This window comes from Sorex araneus, chromosome X (genome assembly GCF_027595985.1).
Source record: "Sorex araneus isolate mSorAra2 chromosome X, mSorAra2.pri, whole genome shotgun sequence".
Lineage (NCBI taxonomy): Eukaryota > Metazoa > Chordata > Mammalia > Eulipotyphla > Soricidae > Sorex > Sorex araneus.
In genome coordinates this window covers 74,760,113-74,785,963 of record NC_073313.1, presented here as the reverse complement: position 1 = coordinate 74,785,963, position 25,851 = coordinate 74,760,113, and the positions used below count along the sequence as shown (strand labels likewise).

The window sequence follows — 25,851 nt, the reverse complement described above, 5'->3', positions numbered from 1 at the left end:
CCTCATGGTCTACAAATTTACATGTAATTTGGAAGAAGACCGCTATACCTCCAGTCTCTCATGGTCTGAGTTATTTTCTCATTGATTTCAGCCATGTTACTATGTAAGTATAAAGACTAAGGAAATAAATTGAGCATGCTGAAGTAAACTTATCCATAAATTAAAGGGTGAAAAGACAGATACCTATGTTCACTGTAGCAAATAGATAGAAGCAGTTCAAATAAACAACAATACAGGAACGGAGCAAGAAAATTTACTCTTTTTCACGCTCTCTCTCTCTCTGTGTGTATATGCTCCCACACCAGGCTGTCTTCACCAGGGCCCCCTTGGAGGGGGGCAGGTTGAGTTCCCCTCCCCATCCCAAGTAGAGCCCCGGCAGCCAAAACCCCCTAGGACCCAGCCACAGCCATGCTCAAGGCCACTCTCCACATGCTCGGACGAGCCTCACCCATGAAGGAACCGACAGAGGAACCCAGGTATGCGGTACCTGTGGCTGAGATCTCCTAGCTTGCTCAGATAGGGACTGGGCATCCTCCACCCAGATCCCCCATTTTCCAATAGCTTGGCAGTCACACCCACAAACTGCCCCCAGCACCATGCAATCTCATCTATGGCCAAGATCCAGAGAATATAAAACAAAGCTCTTGGAAGAGAGTGACACAGATCTATACAGTATGCCAATAGACAAAAAAACTTGCATTTGGTGGACTGAAAGCACCTATAAGGGCGATTAGAGGCCTCCCTGAAAGCCTCTGTCCCTCTCAGAGAGCCCAGCAAGCTACCGAGAATATCCCATCTGCACAGCAAAGCCTGGCAAGCTACCCATGGCATATTAGATAAGCCAAAAACAGTAACAATAATGGGCCTCATTCCCATGATCCTGAAAGTGCCCCAAATATGGCATCATTGGGAAGGACGAGTAAGGAGAGACTAATAAAATATGCTCTTCGTGTTCCTGGAGTGAGCAGAAGCCATTGGCTACACTAACATACGACAGGGATGAATAGAGATGTTACTGGTGCCCACTTGAGCAAATAAATGAGCAATGGGATGACAGTGCTCACAGAGTTCATATTACACATGTATATGGAATGATTAACCTTTCTTTCACCCTCCCTATGATAAGTCATACTCAGATAATTTTATTTAATGTTATTTCTAATTGTATCTATGAGGGTACTTCTGGAAAAGTTCAACATTTGAGTCTCAGAAGACTAATTAAAGATTTTCCTGACTAATGGTGATACATAATTGACAAAGTTGAGAGACTGAACATAACCAAACGGCAAAATCTTTCTCTACTTGGGCTATGATGCCCATCCACTCCTGTTCTCCAACATCTCAGTTCCTAATTTTTTGATATTCAGACTTTGAGACTTAAACTAACTCCACATCCTAAGGTCATCAGCCTCACACTGATGGGAGTTATACCGACAGCTCCTCAGCTTCTCAGGCTTTTAGATTCAGACTGAATTATGCTATAAGCTTTCCAGATTCTCCAGTCTATAAACAGCGTGCAATGGGACATCTAAGTCTCCTTAGCCATGCAATACAATTTCTATAATTAATCACCTTTCCTATCTATTTATCTCTGTGCCTGTCTTTATGTTATCTATTTATTCTGTTTCTCTAAGTAGTACCACACAGAATAAAATATGAGTCAGACATTGTAAAGAAAGGGCCATGTATATATCTCAGGAGAAGAGCACATGCTTGACATTTTGGGACCCTAGTTTCAATGCTAAGTACCAAAGAGAAAAAGAAGGAAACTATGACTCCTGCTACGACGTAAATAAAACTTGTGCACATTACAGTAAATGGCATAAGATAGTTACGAAGATAAAATATTGTACAATTTCATGTATATGTGGTGTTTAAGTTTGTCAAGCTCATAGAAACTATATATAATGGTGACTGCAGAGACTGAAGTGAGGAGAAATGGGAAGTTGGTTTTCACTTTTATTTTTTCCCCCTTCAGATGGGTAACATGCCAAGTGTATAACAAGATTAAAGGGAGGCATATGTCACACAAATGTGTGAACACCAAGTCATCCTGCTTATGAACCAGAAAAGGATCCTTTGATTTATTTTTAAATTTATAATACTGCGCATGTTATTAACTTTTCAAGAATACAAATTGCTGAACTGAACCATCATCTTAGAATCAACACTCCTCCACTACAGAGTATAATTTTTGTGAGATGATTAAATTCTGGAGACTAGTTGTCCAACAATGTGGACCAAACACTAAATGAACCATACACTTAAAATTATTAAAATGATACTGGGAAGTGATCACTCTGGACCACACCTGGATGCTTCAAGGAGATAATGTGATATGCATGATACTCTTTTAGTAAAAGTAGTGTCCACCACAGTGCCTAAAAGGAAAAGAGAAAAAGGACAAGTACCGGCCAAAAGTTCAGGCTGAGGAGAGGGGAGAGAAAGTGGGAACATTGGTTAAAAAAAGTGAACACTGGTGAAGGGACAGGTGCTTGAGCATTGTACAGTTGAAACTCAATCACCAGCAGCATTATAACTTTATATCTCATGGTGATTCAATATAATAAAAATTGTTTGAATTTGAAAAATCATTAAAATGTTAAGCCTTCTGTTGTGTGCATTTTATTTCATTCAAATTAAAATACCTTTTGAAAGGAATCATGCTATTGGTACATAGTGCATCTTCTTAAATCTCCACTTCAAGAAAAAAAGTTATGATCCGCAAGAGCTCCAGATATTTAGCCTGTGTAGATATATTCCAGTTTATCAAACTGAAGTTTCCTCATCTAATGCATACATAGAAAAAAATGTTTGTTTTTTAGGTTGATAGTCTATGTCTTTTAGAGGAGATGGACACACTTTTTAAAACTGTTTTTGCCTTTGTGGGAGAAAACAATATAAGCAATCTTATTTAGGTCACAGCAGTTACTGTAAACATCCTAAGGAAAGCTTATTAATAACAGCCACCCACAAAGGACTTGGTTTCAACCATGGAATGTCATGGAGTTAGTGGAAGGCAGGCTGCAGAAGAATTTGCCTGAATTTTAGAAATTTGAATGCTAACTCTTTTTGTAATTCAATTTGTATGTATAAAGAGCAAATAAAGCCCATACTTTAAATTACTAATTTGAACTGAGGGACAGGTAATTTAAATGAGTTTGAGGGGGTCTTTTGGTGGTAACTCATAACAATTGATTGCTTACTTGATAACAGCAGTCAGGAAATCATTATAAATATACATTTTAACCCTGATTCTGCACACACTGTAGGAGGTCACCTGCCCAAATGTATCTGTTTGGTTAAGTAGAAATGAAGCAGCCAAGCTTCTGCCAATAACTTGTTCAGTGAGCTTAGATAGATCCATATCTCTTGATTTGCCTGATCTTTTATATCCTAGCAGGCTACTTTGACCCCTTTGGAGCAATATAATGTCTTAGTATAGGGTCAGAGAGGTACTACAAGGGTTAAGGCACTTGTCTTGCATACAGCTGATCGAAGTTCCATCATAAGCACCACATAGTCCCCCAAGGATGACCAGAAGTGGTCCCTGAGCACAGAGTCAGGAGTAAAACCTAAGCGCTCTGGGTATGGTTCAAGCCACGTTCACCAAATTATAATGTCTGATTAAGCACCTGGGAAACACACAGGATGATGAAGTTTAAACACCATTACAGAGAAATACACACTTAAAAATTATTAAAGTGCCATGTTTTATGTACAGTATTTTACCTCCAAAAGATAAAAATAAATTTAAAAGTTTAAAAGAACCTGGCAGACTATAGTCTACTTTCAGCCCGCAACTCCCATCCCAAACAGGCCCTGCTAGCACCCTTTACTTGGTGGTCCCTTCTCTATCTGAGCTGCCTTTCCCCCCAGCATGCAAGGCTAGCTTCTAAGCTGTGGAGTACTCCTCCTATTACATATCTCTACTGTTCTTGGGTGTTAGTCTCCCATTCTGATACTTTATATTCCACAAATGATTGCAATCTTTCTATGTCTATCCCTCTCTTTCTGACTCATTTCACTTAACATGATACTTTCCATGTTGATCCACCTATATGCAAATTTCATGACTTCATCTTTTCTCACAGCTTCATAGTATTCCATTGTGTAGATGTACCAAAGATTCTATAACCAGTCATCTGTTCTCGAGCATTCAAGTTTTTTTCCAGATTCTGGCTATTGTAAACATGATGGCCTCTTAATACCTCTACCACAAACCACAATACCCAAAAGGAAAGAGAGAGCAAAATGGAATCCCTGCCACAGAGGCAGAGTGGGGTTGCCGGAGGACGGGGTGAGGGTGGTGGGAGGGATGCTGGGACCATTGGTGGTAGAAAATGGGCACTGGTGGAGGGATGTGCACTCGATCATTGTATAACTGAAATGCAAACACAAAAGTTTGTAAGTCTGTAACTGTACCTCATGGTGATTCATTAATAAAAAATTTAAAGAAAAAGAACCTGGCAGAGAGAGAGTGAGAGAGGCAGGGAGACAGAGAGAGGGGGGAAGTAAAGTGCCTGCCATAAAGGCAGGCTGGAGGAGATGGGATGGTGGGAGGGAAACTGGTGTCATTGGTGGTGAGCAATGGACATTGGTGGAGGGATGGGTGTGGGATCATCGTATGACTAAAACCTCTTCATGACATGGGCTGGAGCGATAGCACAGCGGGTAGGGCATTTGCCTTGCAGGCGGCCGACCCGGGTTCTAATCCCAGCATCCCATATGGTCCCCTGAGCACCACTAGGGGTAATTCCTGAGTGAAGAGCCAGGAGTAACCCCTGTGCATCGCCGGGTGTGACCAAAAAAAAAAAACTGTTCATGACAGCTTTGTAACTGTGTATCTCACAGTAAGTCAATTAAAAATTAAATTTTTAATAAAGTAAAAATAACAAATATAAAAGAAGCTGGGAAATAGAAATAGCCACTCAACACCAAAGTTCATAATTAGAATCAAAGGAAACCTTAATGCTTCAATAAGGGATCCCTAGATTTGGCTTTTCATTCTTTATTTTCAATCAGGTAATCTTTGATCCCTAAAAGTACAACTCAGATATAACAGAGATAATGCAATTAAAAGAAAAACCTTTAAAAATTGGGCCAGGTCAGCCTGCAGCACTGTGGGAGTCAGTGTCGATGCAGCCACCATTGTTCCTCTCCATGTCCACTATCCACTATGTCCACTATCAATAATCCTTCATCTTACATATGTCTACAGGGTTCTACCTCTTTATATTTTTAGATATTTTATTTACCTCATTGTCCATATAGCAGATATTATGATAGTAATTTAAAACACTTTTAAATGCTGGAGGAATTAAAAATAAAAATAAGCATAAAATTGTAAAAAATGTTTTAAATAAATAAAGACATTACTAAAAACAATAAATAGATAAATGAATAAATATTGGGCTAGATTTAGACAGTGCAATAGGTAGAGTGCTTGCCTTGCATGTTATCAACCCGAAATTTGATTCCCAGCAACCCATATGGTCCCCTGAGCAATACCAGGAGTAATTCATGAGTACAGAACCTAAAGTAACCCCTGAGCACTGACAGATGTGCCCCCCTAGGCCCTGCCAAAACAACCAAAAAAGCTTCTTCTGGGGAAGGAAGGAGAAGTACAAGGCAAGTAAAAGGGAAAGAAGAGTCAGAGGCCACACCACCAATGATGTGGGAGAGTGGTATAGCTTTATATCCAGAGCAAAGACCCAACAACACTGAAAACGAGATCTAAACTACAGCCACAGAACTTTGAAATATGCCTGTCAAGAAGGCACGTGTGGGTGCAGGAGGGAGCATGAGAACACTGGTGGAGGGACTTTGACACTGGTGGTGAGATTGGTGTTGAAATATCCTATGCCTAAAACCCAACTCTCAATAACTTTGTAAATTATGGTTAAATGATTTTCTAAAAAATAACTCTTGCTTACTGTAATTACCTGCCCAGTTTACCATAAGAGATCAGTCTTTATATAAAAGGCTTTTATAAACTAAGCTTCACCCATTTATGACAAAGTCAAGTGATAAGCATTCTGATATAATTTCTATCTCAGTAGCACAATTATTCTATTTCCTTCTAGTCAGGTAAACCAAGCAACTCAACGTTTGGTTCAAAGGCAGAAAAACGAGTTTATTGTCTTCTACCAAGTTTGTATAATCCTAGAACAATGCCTCAGGACTAAAAATCAATACAAGATTTTCCCAGGTATTCAGTTGTGTCACTTATCTGGAGACAATGGCCCTAGAAAGGAGGATAAACTGTCTTTCCTTTCCTCTTTTTCTGTACATGCTACTTTTTAAAGTCATGCTCTTTGTTCCATAGATTCAAAGGTTGCTTTTATGTCCAGTGGGGTGGAGGGAGAAAGCTGTGTGATTTTTTTAAATGATGAAATCTGTCAAAGTCCCCAAGGTTCTTGTGCTACAAATCAGGTCATTCTATACAGATTGATCCCCCCAAATTCCACACAGGAAGTAAAAAACACTTATAACTCAAAGTAACTAGCAGCAATGGTCAATGAACTTACGGTCATGAGCCAATTTTAGGGACACAGCTCTGTTTCTAGGGAATAAGAAGACTAGGGAGGTACAGAGGTCTGATCCGATCCTTATAATTCTACCTCACCTCCCATACTCTCCCCAAATGGAGAATTATCTTGTCCACCTGAGTTGGACTGGCAAAGGGATGCATCCTTATTGTGCCACACTAAAAATTCACTGATGTGCAGGTCACCAGAGAGGTCCACACATTTGCACATTAAGCTATGTCAAACTACAAGCTGCACTGGGCGTGTAGCTCTGGATCTCACCTCAAGTCTTCCTTGAAGCTCTTCCCTCTCTGGAAGGGCCAATATTTCGAAGTGTTCTTCATTCCGAATATGTTCCTCACAAAGAAGGAATTGAGTGGAAGAATGGAAGTCAGACTGCTCATCTGAGAGCCAAAGGGGAGGAAGAAGATTTCTAAGCAGAATATTAGAATATGGAATGTGAGTAGGGCTTGGGAAAGATTTTAGAGTGATTTCACTGAGCCCACGATAAGACAAATGACCTTCAGAATACTCTTTATTTTTTTATTGACAATGATGATAGAATAGAGGTTGTAAATCCAACAAATTTACTGTATCTGAAGAAATTGAAAACCATAGAGATCTGTTGAAAGCTATGCATCTCATTCACAAGGGAAAAGTCACATTTCTAGGGGTGTTTTTTTGTTTTGGGGGCCACAACCAGTGGTGCTCAGGGCTTACTCCTGGATCTGTGTTCAGGGATTACTCCTAGAAGTGTCGGGGACCATAGGTTAGAGATGGGAATTAGGACGAGGTCAAACACATGCAAAGCAAAAGCCTTAACCCTCTACTATCTCTCTGGCACCCTAGGACTTTATACAACTAGGACAATGTTTCCCCCAGTAAGTTACCTAATGTTAAGATTCATCCAGACTCCTATTTAAAATTGAGATTACCAGACTCTTCTTAAAACTCTGATCCTGTGGGTCAGTGGGATGAGGTAACCTATTTTAACATATTTGAAACGAAGGTTTTAATGAAGTTGAATCTTAACTTCAGGCACACTTTAGAAACATATAGTTAGAAGCACTTGAAGAGACTGTGATATATGGGTTCCAAAAAATTAGTAATTTGAAGAGACAGCTACACTTCCATGTTAATTGCTATTTACCATAACCAAACACTGGAAACAACCTAAGTGCCCACTTACCATCAAATGAATAAAGAAGATGCAGTATATATACATAATGGAACACTACTCAGCTGTTAACGAAAGATGAGAGGGTTGGAGAGATGATACGGGAGTTGAAGTGCATGTCTTGCATGCAGCTGACCTCAATTCAACCTCAGGCCTCACATAGCCCCTAAACATCCTCCTCAAGTGAATACTTGGAACAACCTCTCAGCAACAAGTAGTTGCTAGAAGCTCTGAGCAATCCCAGATAACCTAAGTAATCCCAGCAGCATTGCCTTAAAAGCACAGCATTCTCAGACACTCACTTTGAACCACTGGTTTGGTAGCCTGAGAATCAAGGGGAGGTTCCCTTGGGCTTCCACTTGGGAGGCACAACTCTGAAAAAAGAAAGAAGGTACCTTGCCTTTTTCAACAGCATAGGTGGATCTAGAGAGTCTCACATTTAGTAAACAGTATAGGGCAATATAGGGAAAGACAAGACAAGCACTGTATATGCTATTCATATGTTATTTATAGAAAATACAGACATGAAATAAAGCAAAATGAATGGTTAATATATAATGAGTTAGTGGTTATCATAAGGCAAGAGGACAACAGGTGGGTAAATCAGAACAAAGGATATAAATACACGTGAAAGACGGAATTGGACTTTCAATGATAAACTTCTTATGCTTCCTACACATGTTGATGCCAATGACGTATACCTGAGTCTTATATATTTGCTTTAGTAAAAATACCAAATTGAAAATTCTATGTTGACTCCTAAGCCTTGTATCCAGATATGCTGAATCAAATTATCTTGGTATGGGAAGCATATGTGGGAGGTGATGTTGATAGCCCAGTGGTTTCAGCAACCATAGCTCTGGTGGTCCCCGGAACCCAGATATGTGTAGGAAGCATAAGAAGTTTATCACTGAAAGTAAACATAGAAAATCTATGTCTGACTCCACCAAGTTTGCCTCTTTGGTAGTGTGGCCTGGCCAAAGCTTCCATGGCCATAACAGACACTAGGTCTCATTGCCTGACGTAAAATCAAAAAAGAGCAGAGTGCTTGGTGCGCTCAAGTCTGGTTCCTTGAAGTAAACTTGCAAACTATGAACTCCATGAAGGCAGGGAAGATTATCAGTTCTGCTCACTGATCCTCGCATTTAAAGCAAGACCTGGCACATAAAAACTTCAATAAATATTGAGTGAACTAATGGATGAATTCATTAATACATGGATTAGTTTAATTAAAATCCATTACATTGGAATATAAGAGTCAGATGTGAGATTCTATATTGCTTCTTTAACCATCAAGTACTCTGAATAAGAACTCTCTAACAACCTAGTTAATTGGCATGAAGGTCAGTATTTTAATAATATTCTCAACATCACCATTAACTAAATGCTATATATCTGGCACTATCTTTACTGTTTTATATAAATTATCTTATTCCATCTCTTAGAAAAACAAATGAGATAAGCTTAACTATCTCAGAGTTGTAGAGAACTTACAGTGGGTAGAGTGCTTGTCATGCAAGCAGCCAACTCAGGCCCTATCCCCAGCTTCGGTATGGTCTTCCAAGCCCAGAACCAGCAGTAAGTTTGAGTACTGCTGGTATAACACAAAACCAAATGAAAAGACGTAACCATCTCTAATTGGGAGAGGTTATTTGGCAGTCAATATCACATAGTGAATAAATAGAAGAATTTAGGTAGCAACACAAGTCTCTGAAATTCATACTTAAAACCAGGTATCTACCTCCAACTAGAAAATGGCCTATTTTAAAGTATAAATAAAATCCCAAATTAAATAATAATATAAAATCCAGTTATATCTTGCTAGTATTCAAAGGGTTTGGGTATGGTTTAGAATTTCAAAATTAAAGGAGTATTTAAGGAATCAAAGAAAAATGCTGAGCCCTGCCATTAAATAATGCATGTATTAAGTACCTGTATCATGAAATCCAGTGTGTGGGTGGGGGGATAAACAATAAGTAGATGAAAAGTGAATCATGAGATTTATCCAAGATGCCTGTGTATATTACCAGGTGGGTAACCTACAAGCCTCGACCAGGCATTATATAGTTCCTGCTGGAAAGATGAAAAAGACTTTCCTAGAATATATGGGCTAAACTTGGATATGAGGACTTATAAAGTGCAGAAATAGTAGGTAGAACATTCTAGATCAAAGAATACTGAGAGTTGAAGCAAAAAAGTCAGTTTAAAGATAATACATGAGCAATACTTTATGTACTTTTTGTTATATTATTAATATTATATATGTCCACTGTAGAGAAAATAAAAGATACAAATAAAAATGATAAATACTGTACAAACCAGCCACCCCAAGAATCCTTTTGGTGCATATTATTTCAGGATTTATTGTAAATAAATCTGTGTATTTATTTAGACCTATGCAAATTTTCTACATGCACTTATTTTTAATTGACTTTCTTATACATACAGTTCTGTAGTTTCATATATATACATTTATAAATACTAATAATGTTTGTGAAGCTTCATGAAAAGGACCTTAAGGGGGAACAGAAAATCCTTTTACACCATGGGCACACAATCACCATCTCTCCTTTGTTATCCCTCAAATTCATACCCAGCTCAAACACTAAAATTCATGGTATGGAAGTTTATTCATGACACTGAAAATCATTGTAATGTGTTGTTTTTTGGGGAAAAAAGCATGATCTCTCGCGTCTACTCAAAGAGAATCACCCATGATGTATGTGTGTGTGTATTACTGCAAACAGGGATAAAAGACTGGAAGGCAAATCTTACAAAGGTTACCTGGGAGTGGACCCTTGAGTGCTATTTGCTTCTCAATATATGATTTTCCAAACGGTCTCCGGGTCAACATGTGTTATTATTTGACAATCTAAACGAAATCAATGCCACGAAATGTCCGCTCTATGAAAAGCACATGAACGAATTTAAACCGAACCTTTTTCTACTCAAGACTGAAGCCTGGATTTTTTGAACAGCAAAAACCGAATCAGCATTGACCAGAAGACAGACGACTAAGGAGAGCTCTGGGGTTGGCCAAGGTCCGACTTCATTCAACACTTTGATTGATATCTGCTTTGGTGGCAGGCTAGAGGCGTCCAACGGCTGGTGGGTGCTTTACCAGGAGAGCGAGGACACCTCAGTGGTTTGGGGGAGTCATCATCATCATCTGTTCGCTACCTCGAGGGGATGCCAAGAGGCCCCAGAGCGCCAGGCTCCTTGCCCCACCGAGGAGACAGCAGCCCGCGCTGCTGGCTCCGGAGCGTCCTGGCGACAGCCAACCGCGGGGCCAGCGGGCAGCGGGCAGTGCCCTCCGCTGCCTACCGCCTACCGCCGCCCGCGAAGGAGCTTTGTCATGCCCGGCGCCGAGCAGCTCTTCGCCAAGTTTCACCTTCTGTGACACAACTTTTCCGTGTTGCTTTTTTAGGCAGCCGCCACATCACGAGGCTCCCCAAGCGCACTGGGGCTGGTAATAAACCCGCCCGCCAAAGCCTGGCGACTGGGGGCTGCGGGTTAACCAGTTGGTTGCGCGCTGCGGTCAGGTTCCCAGCTAGAGCGGGAAAGCAGTGCTCCCCGGAATGAGAGCAGCTGGCAGCACCTGCTTTCCAGAAGGGCTCGTGTTGCTCCCACAGCTTGATAAAGCGCGCAGATCTAAGGCGAGGCCAGCAAGTTCTGTTTCCCCTCCTCCCCCCTCCCCCACTCTGTCCCCCGCCTCCTCCCCTCACCGCCCCCCCCCCCCCCCCGACAGACCCAAACCACCACCACTGAGGAAAGGTGCGGCACACACAAAGACACACAGGGACGTGAACACACTGAACAGGCAATTAGAGGCAAAAGAAGCAGGTCAATGCTCAACACTCTCCAGGTCATGCTTCAAACGGCTATTGGCTTATCCAAGAAGTGCTCTCTCAGCTTGCCTTCTTTGGGTTGTTTACTTCTACTTTGAGCACAAGATAAATATCTCAAGTGCTCTGTTTGTTTACAAGCCCCCAGTGCGGGAGCAGGAGTGAGACAACCTCTAGAATTTGAAGGGATTTTTGAGAACTGGGTTGCACGTTTGTTATTAAACTTACCTATAACCCCACATTCAAGTCAGCACTGTTAATTACGGCTGTTAAACATAGGTTCTGCAGCTCAGAGAACCACGGCAAGATTCCTAACTTTGAGAACTATAATTAATATGCTCCTTCAAGGCGTGTCTCCGTTAACAAGATATATTTTTGGAAATATTATCTAACAGAAGGCAGCATAAATAGTATAAAAATTAAAGCTCGCACTTTTTTATTTTTCCATTTAAAAGGAGTTATATAATTAGCAAAAAGCTTCTTTGTGGAGCTACACTGGGGGATTTCTTTCGCTGGTTTAATATAGCTATCAAGGGAGAAAATCCAGAAATGGAATCCGTCAATGCGCCCAGCATACCCTAAGGAACCCCATTCGATTAATGAAAACCACTGACATCTGTTGACAAGGGAAGGAGGGGGAAAGGAATAGAGAAGGAGGGAGGGTTGAGAAAAACAGAGAAGGGAAATGAGACATATGATTCTGATGAGACACAGACTGAAAGCATATGCTATGGAGTGAGGAGGGGATAAACAATTAGAGTTTTATCCAGTGATGAATTAAGAGGAAGTCTCTAAACAGGTGAAAGAGCTCCCTGATACAGTTCTGGAATAAACGCACTGTACTATTATTTTCAAACTGACAGACACTTAAACTTTGAAAGATACATTCACCAATGCCCTAGAGAGACGGATCAAGGGAATTGCCAAGTGAGGGACTATATACATGGGAACGTAAAAAGGCAAATGCCCTAAGCCAAAGACAAGGCTAGTTTACCCCAAAGGAAGGACTAAATTCCCCACATGTCTCTATACCCAGGATCAGCATGCAAAAGAAATGTTCAAGAGATACGTTCTGCTGAAGACAGACCATGGCCCTGGAACAGATAGGAGTTGGGAATCTCATATAGTTTGGCCCCACCAAGGAGACAGCAGTTTGCGCTGCTGGCTCCAGAGCATCCTGGCGACAGCCAACCCCTATGGACAGACCGACCCCTATGCCTCTCATCAGGTGGATCATGGCCCATTTGCCATTTCTGTACCATATCACTAGAAAATGATGTTTTGATTCTCCAAATGACCCTTGGCATAAAGAAAAAAATATTTCACATCCCTGTTGTAGAGGCACACTTCCTAGGCTGGTTCACTTTGACAAATGGGCAGAACTTTTACTTTCTGCAAGTCTGGCTTAGAAAAGAATCCACTGTGTTGACTAGGCAAGTAGTATCATGTGAGAGTTGAGACTGGAAGTTGATGGAATCTGGCCCAAACCCTCCCTTCCTTATCTTACTAGTGGAGTGACCTTAGGTGGGCCTCAATCCTCAGAACTCAGTTTTTCCATCAGTCCAGTGGGAATAATAATAACAGTATTCTGGATAATACCTATTCTCCCTAGATTGTTCTAAAGATTTCACTACACATTTCATATAAAGTTCATAGCATAGCGTCGATGCTGTGAGAAACTACTATTTTTAGAACCCTAACCAAAATTACATCCCCAAACTCTTTAGGTGTCAGAAAGTCAATTACTGACACTAATTCCTTTGGGTTAAAGCTCTGCCTCTAGCAACACTTAGTTAAAATGTAAATATCCGCAGGCATCTCTCAGAGTAAGGCACACAGTCACTGACATCCTTTCTCCCAGCTTTGTGCTGTGTATGACAAAAAAAGAGATAAATGAACACAACATCAGACCAGTGAGTTTTGATCCTTGCATGGTACATGCTTCCTACAGTCATTTACAGATTACTGCCCCATAGTGCCAAGCATGGCACTGGAGATTTATAATCCACTAGCTATGTGAGGGCATACCAATCATCTTATCTCTCTAAACTTCAATTCTCACATCTGTAAAGTCCATAAAAACAAATCATAACATTGGCTTGCCATGAGAATTAAATGAGATATATGCAAAACAATGAATGGTTAGTAAATAGGGATAAATAATTTGGAAGCTATGATAATAATGACTGATCTTTCTGTTACTGCTATTAAATTATAAATAAAACATAGGACTACTTAAAGGAGTTCCTAATTTACCTAGCCTATTAAACAAAGACTTCTTTCTTGACTGCCAAATATAAGACCTTGTTGAGTGTTCTAGTATTGAGCAGGTTTGGGAATCTTCCTAGAACAATAGGATAAGACAAAGAGTGTCAACTCAGAAAGGAGAAATGTTGGGAGATGATGACAAGCTGTCAGATAAACAGAACACAGATAGACACCATTTATGTTATTTCGGTAGCAGGTACAATGAATAGATGATGCTAAAAATCAAAGTAGTAGCCGCCTTTGTGGACAAAATAACAAAAAGAAAACATTTCTAACTTTTGGGGGTATGATCAAGTGTGTATTAGGGGGGTGAGACACACTTTCAGAGTTGGCCATATGCAAAGCAAGCACTTAAACCACTCTACTATCTATACAGTCCAAATATCTTGGGGACCTGAGTGATAGCACAGTAAGTATGGTGTTTGTCTGGCAAGCAGCCATACTGATTTTGCTTCCCAGCACCCCTTATGGTCCCCTGAGTACTTCCAAGAGTGATCCCTGAGCACAGAGCCAGGAGTAAGCCAGGAGTAAGCACAACAGGATGTGGCCCAAAAAGCAAAAAATATTATTTCTATTTTGGTACTGATTATTATTATTTTTTGCTTTTTGGGTCACACCCAGCAATGCACAGGGGTTACTCCTGGCTCTGCACTCAGGAATTACTCCTGGCGGTGCTCTGGGGACCATATGGGATGCTGGGACTCGAACCCGGGTTGGCTGCATGCAAGGCAAACGCCCTACCCGCTGTGCTATTGCTCCAGTCCCTATTTTGGTAATGATTATATGTGTAAAATCATTTTTCAAAATTTATCAAGACACACTTTAAGATTTGTACATGTTACCATGTATACAGTTATAAAACAAAAGTAAATCGAGCTTTTACTATTTAAAAAATATGAACTATTTCTAATTTAGCCCAGGCCCAGTTTTTTTCACCATTTTTCTCTTTCTTCACAGCCCATACTGACAGGGTCTCCCAAAACAAGAATGTACACTTCACAAATCCTGTGGTCTACTGAGTGATTGCCCCCACCAAATCAGAGGTCTCTGTAAAAGGCCAATATTTTTTGTTGGTGATATATTGTTTTAATTAATTAACACTGATGCTCATTTACAGACAAAATTGGCATGTCGAAAATTATAAGAAAACATATTCAAAAAGAAAATGTATGGATGAAGGAATTGTTTTCAGAAAATTCTCTTCATAAAATTACATAAAAAGCTATGGACTGAGAAAATGTGAATTGCCATTGTATGGTTTTAGTGCAATATTGGTACTCCTCTGCATTGCAAATGCAATGCCAAGAAAGGAAGATAAAGAAAGAGAGAAAGATAGAGACAGAGAGACAGAGGGAGAGATAGAGAAGAAAAATGCCTTCCATAGAAGCAGGCTGAGTGGTAGGATGTCATAAGGGAAAGAGAACATTGGTGGTGGGAAATGTATACTGGTGAAATGGTGAAGGAATGGGTGTTGGAACACTGCATGACTAAAATTCAATCATGAACATATTTGTAACTGTGTATCTCACAGCGATTCAATTTTAAAAAAGGAGTGGTACTTCTTGTGGAAAATGAGTACTCCTTATTATTACATAAATCCTCTAGTCATCTTAGAGGCCCTATTTAGAAGTCTAATATTAACAGACAAGTCAACCAAGCTCCCAACACAGCAGAGATCAGCCCTACCACACCCCCTTGAACAGAGTGGGGGAACTTTGTTTCTGTCAAAGGCCATTTTGGTATTTATAACATCATTTGTGGGCAGATAGGCTGTGGGCAGCGGACAAAGAGTATACACACCTATCCCATCATGAACCAGAACCAGACCGTCTTTTCCAGGGTGTTATACAGCACATGGGTCAGATATTCCTCATCCTTGCTCTAAAATAAACCGAACCTTACCAAAGCCAATGGAGCTCCAGACAATTCGAAAGAATCAGCAAGGACATGTTCTATCCTCTGCCTTTGGGAGACATTACTAGCCAGCGATACTAATACTGTTTCTACTTGAAAATCAATGCTAAAAGTAATTTGAAAGGGCAGAGGCAAGAGTAGGGCAAAAGAACTGTTTCAAAGTAATCCCAACACAACCATTACAATTTACACTAACTGTTTATTATGGGACTGGAGAGATAGCACAGTGGGCAGGGCGTTTGCCTTGCATGAGGCCAACCAGGGTTCAATTTGTCTGTCCCTCTCGGAGAGCCTACCTATCAAGAGTATCTACCGAGAGTATCCCGTCCAAATGGCAGAGCCTGGCAAGCTCCCCATGGCGGATTTGATATGCCAAAAACAGTAGCAACAAGTCTCATAATGGATATGTTACTGGTGCCCGCTCGAACAAATCGATGAACAACGGACGACAGTGCTACAGTGCAGTTTATTATGAACCTGTCTCTAATAAAGTAGTCTGTCAAATTTCTATCTAGTCTCAAGAATCAAAAAATGATCTAATATAAAAATTCTTCTGATGTAAACCCCACACTCTCAGGCTTAATACCCTGGAAAAAAACTGTTTTTGAGAATAATGGTCATCCCATTCAAGGGAAAATTAGACCATTAGCTGGACTCATGGCAATCACGATTACTGCACACCATTACACTTTGTTTAGTCAATAAAAAATTCTAGTCCAGGGGTCATTTTTTTTTTCTTTTACACACTCATCATGCCAGGCATTCATAGGAAATGGCTTCCAGAAGTTCAGCCCCACTTTTCTCTTGTTTCTTACCCTGTGTGTCTCTCTGGGTGGAGCAGTCAGCTCTTCAATTGAACCTAAAGTACCTTACTCTATGGCTTCCTTTTCTATGATCATTTTACTTCACCAGTTTCAGGAAGCAATCTCTGCTCTTAAAAGTGCTTCATATACTCAGTATAGACAATCAGTTCTCTTGGGGCTGGAGTTGATACTGCAAAGGATAGAGCACTTGCCTTGCAGGCGGCCTCTCACCTGGATTCAATCACTGGCACCCAATTTAATCCTCTGAGCCAGACCAGGAGTGAACCCTGAGTGCAGAGCCAAGAGTAAGCCCTGAGCACTGCTGGATGCAGCCAAAATACAAACAAAAAATAGACATTCATTCTCTTGGCATCAATCTTCCCTTTTGTTTACAACAATGCCAACCACATGATGGGTAAAACTCTAGAATCTCCCTTTTTTGCCATGGTAACATTTGTTGGACATTCTTTTTGAACACTTCCCATTCCCAGGATATCTAATAATATCACCTTTCTTGAAGATCAAATGCATCTGGCCAAAGACACAAGTCCATATTTGCTAAAAGAGCTAGAGAGCATAGTGTGGGTGCCCTTCCTCTTTCCCTTTATGTGAGTCACTTCAGTGATTTACTGAAAGATGGTGATTCCAAATGAAAGGACCTATTCCACCTTCCCACCTGCTTTACACAATCAATGCATTTATCCAGAAATCTGAACTCTTCTGAAATGTTTCATCAAGTTTTGATATTAGGCAAAGTGGCAAAAAATCGCATAATTTTTCTGAATTCTGAATTCAGATTTGAGTTAGATTGTAGAAACACAAATAGATAAGCTACGTCATCTGACTCAGCGAGGAGAAAAATGAACCAGGTTACACAGGACAGCAAGATTGAACTTCATTCCTCAGTCTGTATGGAGAAATTCTGGGGCTGACTGTCCAATGAGGAATAGAAAAATACACATAAATATGTGCAGACAATGATTGATGCAAAAATCTATCTTCTCAAGTAATAGTTAAAACCATATTAGGTAGCCGATCTTCGCATTTTAAAGATCACTTTAAGCTTGGCAAGGTAATAGACAAGTAGACATCCCACCACCCACCAACTTTAATTCATGCGTGCAGGGGCAGGGGACATCTTTTATGCTTGAATCCCTTGACCTTGGCAATTATTTCCTACTCCTTCCAAATTTCTTAGTCCCAAAATATAAGCCATAATAAGGCAGACACCATAAAGCCTTTTTATTTGGTGTATTTGAAGAGCTGCAACACATTCCGGTTGTTCTGGGTTGATTGTAATTCCCAGAATGAGGAGTTGATTTGAACAAAAAGCAGCACAGCTGCAAAGAGACCTGGAACATTAACAGTTTCCTGCCCCTACTCTTTGCTTCACAAATCAGCTTTTCCTGCCCAAATCCTGACTCCAGCTCTCTCCCCTCCCTCTGCTGTTCTCCAGGCTACCATACACTTGTCTACCCTGGGCATGATCTCAGTCCTTTTCTTCACCCCACAGCTTAATTTATATTTTTCTCCAACTCAACATCCCCTGACCAGTCACTCCTCCCTCCAAGGAATTGGCCTATAACTGGAAACAAACTCAAAAAAAGCCATACTAGGTAAGGAAATGTACGTGGCACCCCAACAACCCATGTCCGTACTCTCCCCAGCCCATTTAGCTTCTGTCAATAAAGAAGCTGCATAACAGCACTAGACATAAGAATGAATAGGATTTGTGGTAATCAATTCCCAAGAACAGACTAACATTTTTGATGAAAGATCTCCCTGATCACACCTCCTCGCCAAGCTTTTGACAAAGAACAGGAGCAAATCCACAGAGAAGAACTCAGGCTGCTGATGGCATGCCATCAAACCACTGGTCCGTGATGATTTATTCATACTACTAAAAGACAAGTCCCTACATGAGTAAGAGGAATATTATGATGGTTTTTAATAAGAGGTCACCAACATCCTGTTTCTTGTGGGTTAAGTAGTTCGAAACACCTGTTTCATTTGGCCCAAGCTTGATAAGACACTTGACAGAAACTGGTCAGGAATCCATGAAAACCAAGATGATCTCTTCGAATGGCATTCTGGGTTCAAGACTCATATTCTGGCCGCCTATCCACATCTTTCCTATCTTTCTTCAGAATAGCAGAGGGGCTACTGAAAAGGGCAGAAAGTGAGGAGAAAGTGAGCTGTGCCCACAATTAAACATGCTGTCCAGAAATCTGTTAGAGCAACAGCTGTGCTGGAGGCTGGTTTCTTGGATTCTGTATGGAACTGTCCTCTATCACCCGGCAACCAGTAGAAGTACAGCCTAACCCTATAACCATCTTGCTGAGAGATCCCATAGCCGCCTGAGCCTTGAAACTTGCCTACATGTGGTGGAAAGCATGCCCAGCTCCAAACATGTAGCTACAAACCAAATGACAGCTTCACAATAGAAAACTACCTGCCACTTCCACACAAGCCCGAAAGATTTGGTTCTCCCTGCTTAAGGCTACACATTTTTTGAACACCACAGGAACACAGTTGCAGGAAATCAGACACTGATTTCCACTGAGTCCTTGACCAACAAGAGAACTACTAAGAAGATCATATGTGACAAGGTAAAAAGTGAGTCATAGTGAAGCAAATATCTGCTTGAACAAACAAATGTTAAGCCTTCCTGAAATGGAAAGAGGTCCTCCTTCTCTGGGACTGAATGCCCCAAACTATATACTTATCTCTCAATTTAATGTTTTATGCAAAGCCTAAATAAATACATCAAAGATAATTTGCTATCCAAGATGTCATTGAAATCATTTCAAAATCAATATAGATTCCCCTTCCTCCCCTTGTTTATGGTGCTCAGCTACAGTAGTGAAAGGTTATTGAAATGATCGTTGTCTGTCTCCACCCCAATGGGTTGAAAATGTCACTCAAAATGTAACTCAATAATTTTTATACTCTCAAAACTGTATCTCATTCAGCAGCACAAAATAACTAATTACCCTACTTCCTGTGCTTAAAAATTCTAGAAACACCACACTTTGTAATACTGTTCTACGTTGCTGTGATAGGATGTGGGCATGATTCCCAAATATGGGGTGGGAGGCTGAATAAAAATGAACTGTAGACTGAAAAAGATTATGAAATTCATTCATACTGTTACAAATTATTTGGCTTAATTCAATCATTTGTCACGTCAGGGTTCACAATTAAATGTGTGTATGTTCAAAGTAAATACTAAATATGCTCCTGACTCCTTCAGCTTCAAAATATACAAGAATGACATAAATGCATACAGTGTTTGTAAATAATCAAATCCTTTCATAAATATGATCAGTAAAGTTTATTAAGTAAAAACATAAGTAGGCCTGAACTAAGTGCTTTTGATCTGTACCAAAAAATATAGTTTTTAGGGGCTGGAAAGATAGTAGAGTCGGTAGGGTTCTTGTTTGCACATAGCCAACACGTGTTCCATCCCCAGCACCCCATATGTTCCCCTGAGCACCACCAAGAGTAATTCCTGAATGCAGAGCCAGGAGTAACCTAAGCATCACCAGGTGTGCTCCGCAACTAAGTAATTGTAAAATTTTAGTCTATCAACATACTTGAAAGAAGAAAAAATTGATGACTGTTCACTATTTTGAAAATGTTGTGACTTGCACCACTAACAGAAAGGCAGAAATTGGATTCCTTTTCCAGGCAGCTAGAAGATTCCCATGAAAAGAAAGTAAGCTCCCTTCTTAAAAGTTACCTTATAAAATTACTTTAATTTATTCTAATTACAACCATAATTTCAAATGCTAATTACACAATTTCTACAGGGAGGTGTTCAGTTCCCAAAGTGGTAAATGAATCAACATAAGAAAATATTTTGACATATGCCTAGTAACAGTTTTCATTATTGAGTTACAGAAACCTGTCCTAATGTTCCCAGACTTGTTAATCCCTTCTGGACAGTTGCGAATTAAATTCCTAAAACAGCAAAATCCATTTCCTGGGAATTAATTTGGTCGTTGGTTCCTCCTAAAAGGAGCCTTAAACAAAGAAAACATGGGTAAACACCTAATGGAAATTGAAAATCAAAGTTCTAAAAACCAATCTGTAATAGCTCTCAATTCTGAAAAGAACTGCTTGCCTCCATCAATTTGGTATGAGCATCTTCTAAAGTCTTGACTTTCCTGAGGTGGAAAAGAAAACCTTCAAAGGACCCCCAAGTCCTGTACTCTACTAGAAAAGCCTGTTTATAATGCACCACAATTAGGAAAGCGCTGCAAAGGTGGAGCTGGAGTTCAACTTTCTAAGTGAGGGTTTGGTTCATCTTCGGATCTCAAAGGATAGGACTGGATGCAAAAGGGTTGAACTCTAGTTCTAGCCAGACCAAGGACAACCCTGACTCTTAGGACTAAACATCTAACCACTCCCCCCCTCCTTTCCCAACCCTACTCCCTGCACACACAAACTTCTCCAGTGTCTCCTCAAATCTGTGAAGGAGAACCCGCTCCATTTGGGAAGGAAAAGCTGAATGAAGACTTTGACAACTTTCCGCGGGGGGAGGGCTGGCGCTGCCCTAGAATCTCCAGAGAAAGAAGGCTCCGAGAGGTGGGGAGAGGTGAGAAGGAGGAGATGAGAAAGGGGAATATGGAAAAGTGTAGGGGGAAGGGCCCCAAAAGCTCAGGGAGGCACTGGGCGCTGGTGAACTAACCGTGGGGTTCCCTAACTGCACCCTCACTTCTACAACATGAATTCGACCAGGATCTCCCTGTGGCCAAGGATGTGTGGGGCCCTCAGGGCTGGACCTGCCCATTCCAGTGTCTGTGGCACCGCTGACACCTCACCCCAGGCACCTCTGTTCCCTAGGCTCTACCACACCCCTTCCCTGTGTCTATCCCCCCCCCTCTCCAAGGCTGCCACCTCTGGTAGACATTCCTGAGCTAAACCGGCGCCTCCGAAGGCAGGGGCTGCAGGCGGGGAGGTTGGAGGGGCTCCTAGGGGACGGAAGGGGACATGGCGGGAGGGGGTGTGATGCCTCTTCCTTCTGAGTTCTCACCAGCCGGGGGCCCTGCTCCGCTGTGCCATCCCAACCCGCCGATGGGAGGCCCCAGGGCGAGACGCGCACTCCGGGGGACGCGAGGCTGTGCGCCCCGGGCCAGGGGACTGAACCCCAGTAGAGGAGAAGGAGGGGGCTCGCCCCCTTCCTCGAAGCACCGCTTCCACTGGGCACTAGTGGCAAAGGGGACAGCAGCCTTTGTTCTCCAGGGGCTTGGTCAGGCTGCGCAGCCCAGACGCAGCGCGGGCGGCGCCGGGGCGCGGGGATGGTTCACTTTTGCACGCGGCCAGTGTAAGATCGCAAGCTGACTTCGAGGGGGGTGTGCGGGTGGGGAGGCGCAGAGTCGGACAGTGGGGGGGTGTGGAAGGAGCGCGGGGGGAGGGGTTGGGTTCCTTGGCCAGGCTCTTTGTTTGCATTGGGGGCGGGGAGAGGGGGTTGAAAGTGGGAGCGAGCCGGGGCTCTGCGAGTGGGGCAGCTTCCTGAGTATGTCACCCGCGCAGCACACACATGCACACTCGCGCACACGCGCGCGCACACACATACACACACATATACACACACACGCACACACATACACACACATGCGCTCGCACCGACTGGCGGCCGGCGGGGCAGCGGCAGCGCGGTGCCCCGCGCTCTGGGGCTGCAGCAGCTCCGGCGGCCCGCAGCGTCGCTACGGCGCGTGCAGGGGGGCAGCGCGCTCGCCCGGGCAGCATCTCCCCGGGGGCCAGAGGGAAAGTGCTACCCGGCCGGCCCGGGACCCCTCCCCCCTCCCCACCTTGGCGCCCGGGGTCGCGGAGGTCAAGACGGAGCCCGGCTCCTGGACAGTGCTCGGGAGCCGCCGCCGGAGGGCGGCGCGCACGCGAGGGAGCGGGGGCCAGGCGGAGCGGGGAGGCGGGCGGGCTTACCCTTAGAAGCATCTTTCTCCTCTTTGGGCTTGGTCACCTTTCCGCTCATAGATCCCAGCTTGCTGGACAGGGGTCGCGCGGAAGACGCAAGTGCTCTCGGAGCGGCCGGGACCGTGGGCGCGGGAGTCGGGCGGGCGGGGGCGAGCGCGAGCTCCCCACGCTGAGGCTCGGGGCGGAATCCGCGTTTCCCCGCCGCTGCCGCCGCCGCTGCCTACGGGAGAGTGGGGAGGAAAAGAGGGGGTGAAGGAGGAGCCGCCGCCGCCGCCGCGCCGCCGCCACCGCCAGCCCGAGCGGCCCGCCGCGGGAGCCAACGCTCGCTGCGCTCCAGAAGTGAGCAGACAAAGCCGCGCGGCCGGGGACCCCGCCGCGCCCCGCACACCGCCCCCCCGCCGCCCCCGCCGCCGCTGCCCACCCGCCAGCCGCCCGGGCAGCGCATCCCTCGCGCCGGGGCCGGCCAGAAGTGCGGGCGGGGAGTTGCCGGGGTCTCCTGCTCCCCGCCGGGCTCCCTCGGGCCGCCACGGGCCGCCAAGTCCGTCCACGGAAAGCGAGCCCCCACGCCCCCGGGAAGGAGCCCTGCTGTGCAGATCAAAACAAAAGCCCGCAAGATTCACTTGCACAGAGCGAGCCTCCCCGAAGGGGAGATGTTTGAAGCTGGGACGAGCGGCGTGCGAGCCCGTCACACCGCAGAGCCGCGCAGCGCCTCGCCCGCGGACCATCGGGAGGGGAGGGTCACCTCTTTCTTTCAGTTGCATCCACGTGCGGGATCCGAGTCTTTGGCCCCAGAGGTAGCGTCCCCACCCGCGGCACACACACACACACACACACCCCATTAGCTCGTGTCCCACCCCCCCACCCCCCAAAAACGCGGGAACCGATAGCCTTCACCTGCTCTGGCTCTGGCTCGCTCTCCCTACACCCACACCCCCTTGGAGCTCACCCGCTACCTCGGTTCGCGCTCTCCTTCCAAAGAACTCCGGTGCCCTCGAGCCCCGAAGCACCGCGGAGGCGCTTTCATATACACGCGAGGTGTGGGCACGCGGGGTGGGGGTGCAGCGAGGGCGGGGCACACAAAGCCGCCTGCAGACTGTAGTGAAAGCACAGCTAGGCAGGGGCGCACCACGTCAGTGGCGGCTTGGCACAACTCGGGCGAGCCGAGTGGAGTGCGGGCTAGCGGGGCCGCACGGCGTCTCCCGCCCCCCCCCCCCCCAGGGCCCGGTCGGGGCCCGCGGGCGCCGTCGGAACACCCTGGGACAGTTCCCCGCTGAGATCCAAGCGCAGAGCGCCTCACCCCAACTCCTTCTGTCCTCGTTACCCCTTCCACGAACCCCCCAACCTCACCACCCGTCTCCTCCCCCGCGCTGCCTGGGCCCAACGTGGTCACTATGGACCCTCTGCGGACCCTCCTGGGGGCAAATACCTGCACCGAACCGCAGAATCTGAGCCTGGGACTCGGTCAGTCCGCGTCTCGGGCCAGCTACCCAAGTTGAGGCAGCTGGGCTCTGCGCGGGGATCTGGTGCCTCTGGGGCAGAGTGAAAGACTGACCAACGCAAGGCGACGGCCACCTCCCACTGCCGCCTCCCACCCCCACGCTCAGGCCCCTCCTCCTGGGGCTCGTAGCTCTGGTTGGCAAACTGGGCGCAAAGAATGTACGCTACCCAGGATAGCCAACCCCATACAAATGGAGTGAAGGAGCAAGGTGGGATCGGAAGGAATTGCTGGAGCATGATAAAAGGGTTCTACCTGAGTAATAAAGGGAGTGACAGAACTCAGAAATGGTACATGAGGGAGGCTGACAGCTGAAGCGGAAGGAGAAAGAGCCTAGAGACCAAGGGTGGGGGTTGGGGTGGGAGTCAGAAATCAACCCCGGGGTGCGTTTTGGGTTATCCTTTCCGCAATGACGTTTGGGGAGGCACTTGCCAGGACCTGGCAGGTTTCTGCTGGGGTCTGGGGGTGGCAGCAAGCAGGACAGAGTTCTAGGAGCCATCCATGTATCAGACCAAAGTCTCCAGCCTGGCGGTGGTGACTCGGCATTGACTCCACTCAGGCACAGAAAAGCCATTCCCCCTCATCACACCCGACCCCACCCACTCCTTAATTTGGTTTCGTTAATGACATTAAACCAGGGGAAGAAATTATATAGATGGATTAGTCCACTGAATCCCAGGCGGTAACTCAATTGCCAGAGCCTGCTGTAGCTTTCAAGACCGAGAGAGTGGGCCGCCCCTGCTGCCAGCCCTAGCCCAAAGGTCGGCACCCTCAAAACTCAATTTTCAGCCTCTGTCCTTGGTCTGGAAGGAACTGGAGGCCTGTTTTTCTTGTAAATAATATTTAATGATCTGGAGGTTCATTACACTGTGATTATCCAATCCGAGATTTGAACGATTAATATCAGTGTGTTGGGAAAGAAGGAATTTTGTTTCTCTCCATTTCAGGGATCAGAATTCAAAGAGGGTAGGTAGAGATTTGGAAAAATTTAGAAGGTCAGAGAAAGAAGTTAGAGCCCTTCACATAGTTTGTTTCCACCGACTTGCTTCCTTGATCCAGTGCCTGCCCTGTGCCAAGCAATGAGTTCAATGCTTAACATCATCTGATCGTTCACTATCTTATTTGCTCTTCACAACATCTCAGCACGTATTTGGTGTTGTTTTTATTTACATTTTACAAAAGAGAAAATGTAGCTCAGAAAGGTTAAGAAGTTCACCGGGGGCCTCCCAGTTAGTAAGTGGTGAACCTCAGATTAAGAAAGAAAAACTGGGTGAGTCCAGGATTCGAGATTAGGTTGCTCTGTGTCCATTACATGGTCTGTCATCTATTTGTCTTCTGAAAGAAAGTATATTTTCACTGAACCTACTGTAATCTTATATTAAGATTTTTCAAATGATCTTAGCCATTCTAATGCACAAACACACACACACACCAACTCTTGAGTACATAACAATTGTTTTGCTTTGTCCATATATTCCCAATAAGCAGCATGGCCTTTTGGGAAATGAATTTTTGCCTTCAACAATATTAAGTATAGTAACTAGGTCTATTCTAAGTGTCTCCATATTTCTGCCAAAATAAGGTGCACCCTCCAAATTTCTCCACACAGATAACCACACCTACCACCACCCCTAAGCCCCTTCATCAATGACCTCTCCAACAACAGTAACTCCCAGATGAAAGTGACATATTGCTCTGCCCCGTGAAAGGATGTCTCCTTGGGAATATTAGTGGAGTGTGTCCATGAATACATAAGGCAAAAAATACCGTGTTCCTGCACCATAAATCAACCTGTTACAGAAGTGATCAGATGATAAAGAAAATGCACATTGCCTCCGAGAGCACATATGGAAAATGTGTGTCCATATGGGGGAAAATCAAT

General features: G+C 44.0%; 1 protein-coding gene and 1 non-coding gene across 4 annotated transcripts in view; both read right to left on the bottom strand.

Annotated features, from left to right (window-relative positions):
• The window catches only part of FGF13 (fibroblast growth factor 13), a 584,235-nt gene extending 560,674 nt beyond the window's left edge, over positions 1–23,561 (bottom strand). The window contains exons 1-2 of one of the 3 annotated variants that reach the window (XM_055122524.1): positions 23,428–23,561; positions 22,484–22,694 (exon numbers count right to left, since the gene is read on the bottom strand). In XM_055122524.1, coding sequence (XP_054978499.1) covers positions 22,484–22,532 — 49 coding nt within the window. In that variant the 5' untranslated portion in view covers positions 22,533–22,694; positions 23,428–23,561. Of the gene's footprint in view, positions 1–22,483; positions 22,695–22,895; positions 23,038–23,427 lie in introns of those variants that run through there. The other 2 variants (XM_055122523.1, XM_055122522.1) reach the window with 2 other exon arrangements.
• On the bottom strand, positions 1,973–2,076 carry LOC129400223 (small nucleolar RNA U13). Its single transcript, XR_008627538.1, has one exon. It is a non-coding gene; the product is annotated as a small nucleolar RNA U13 (small nucleolar RNA).
• Positions 23,562–25,851: the final 2,290 nt, after the last annotated feature.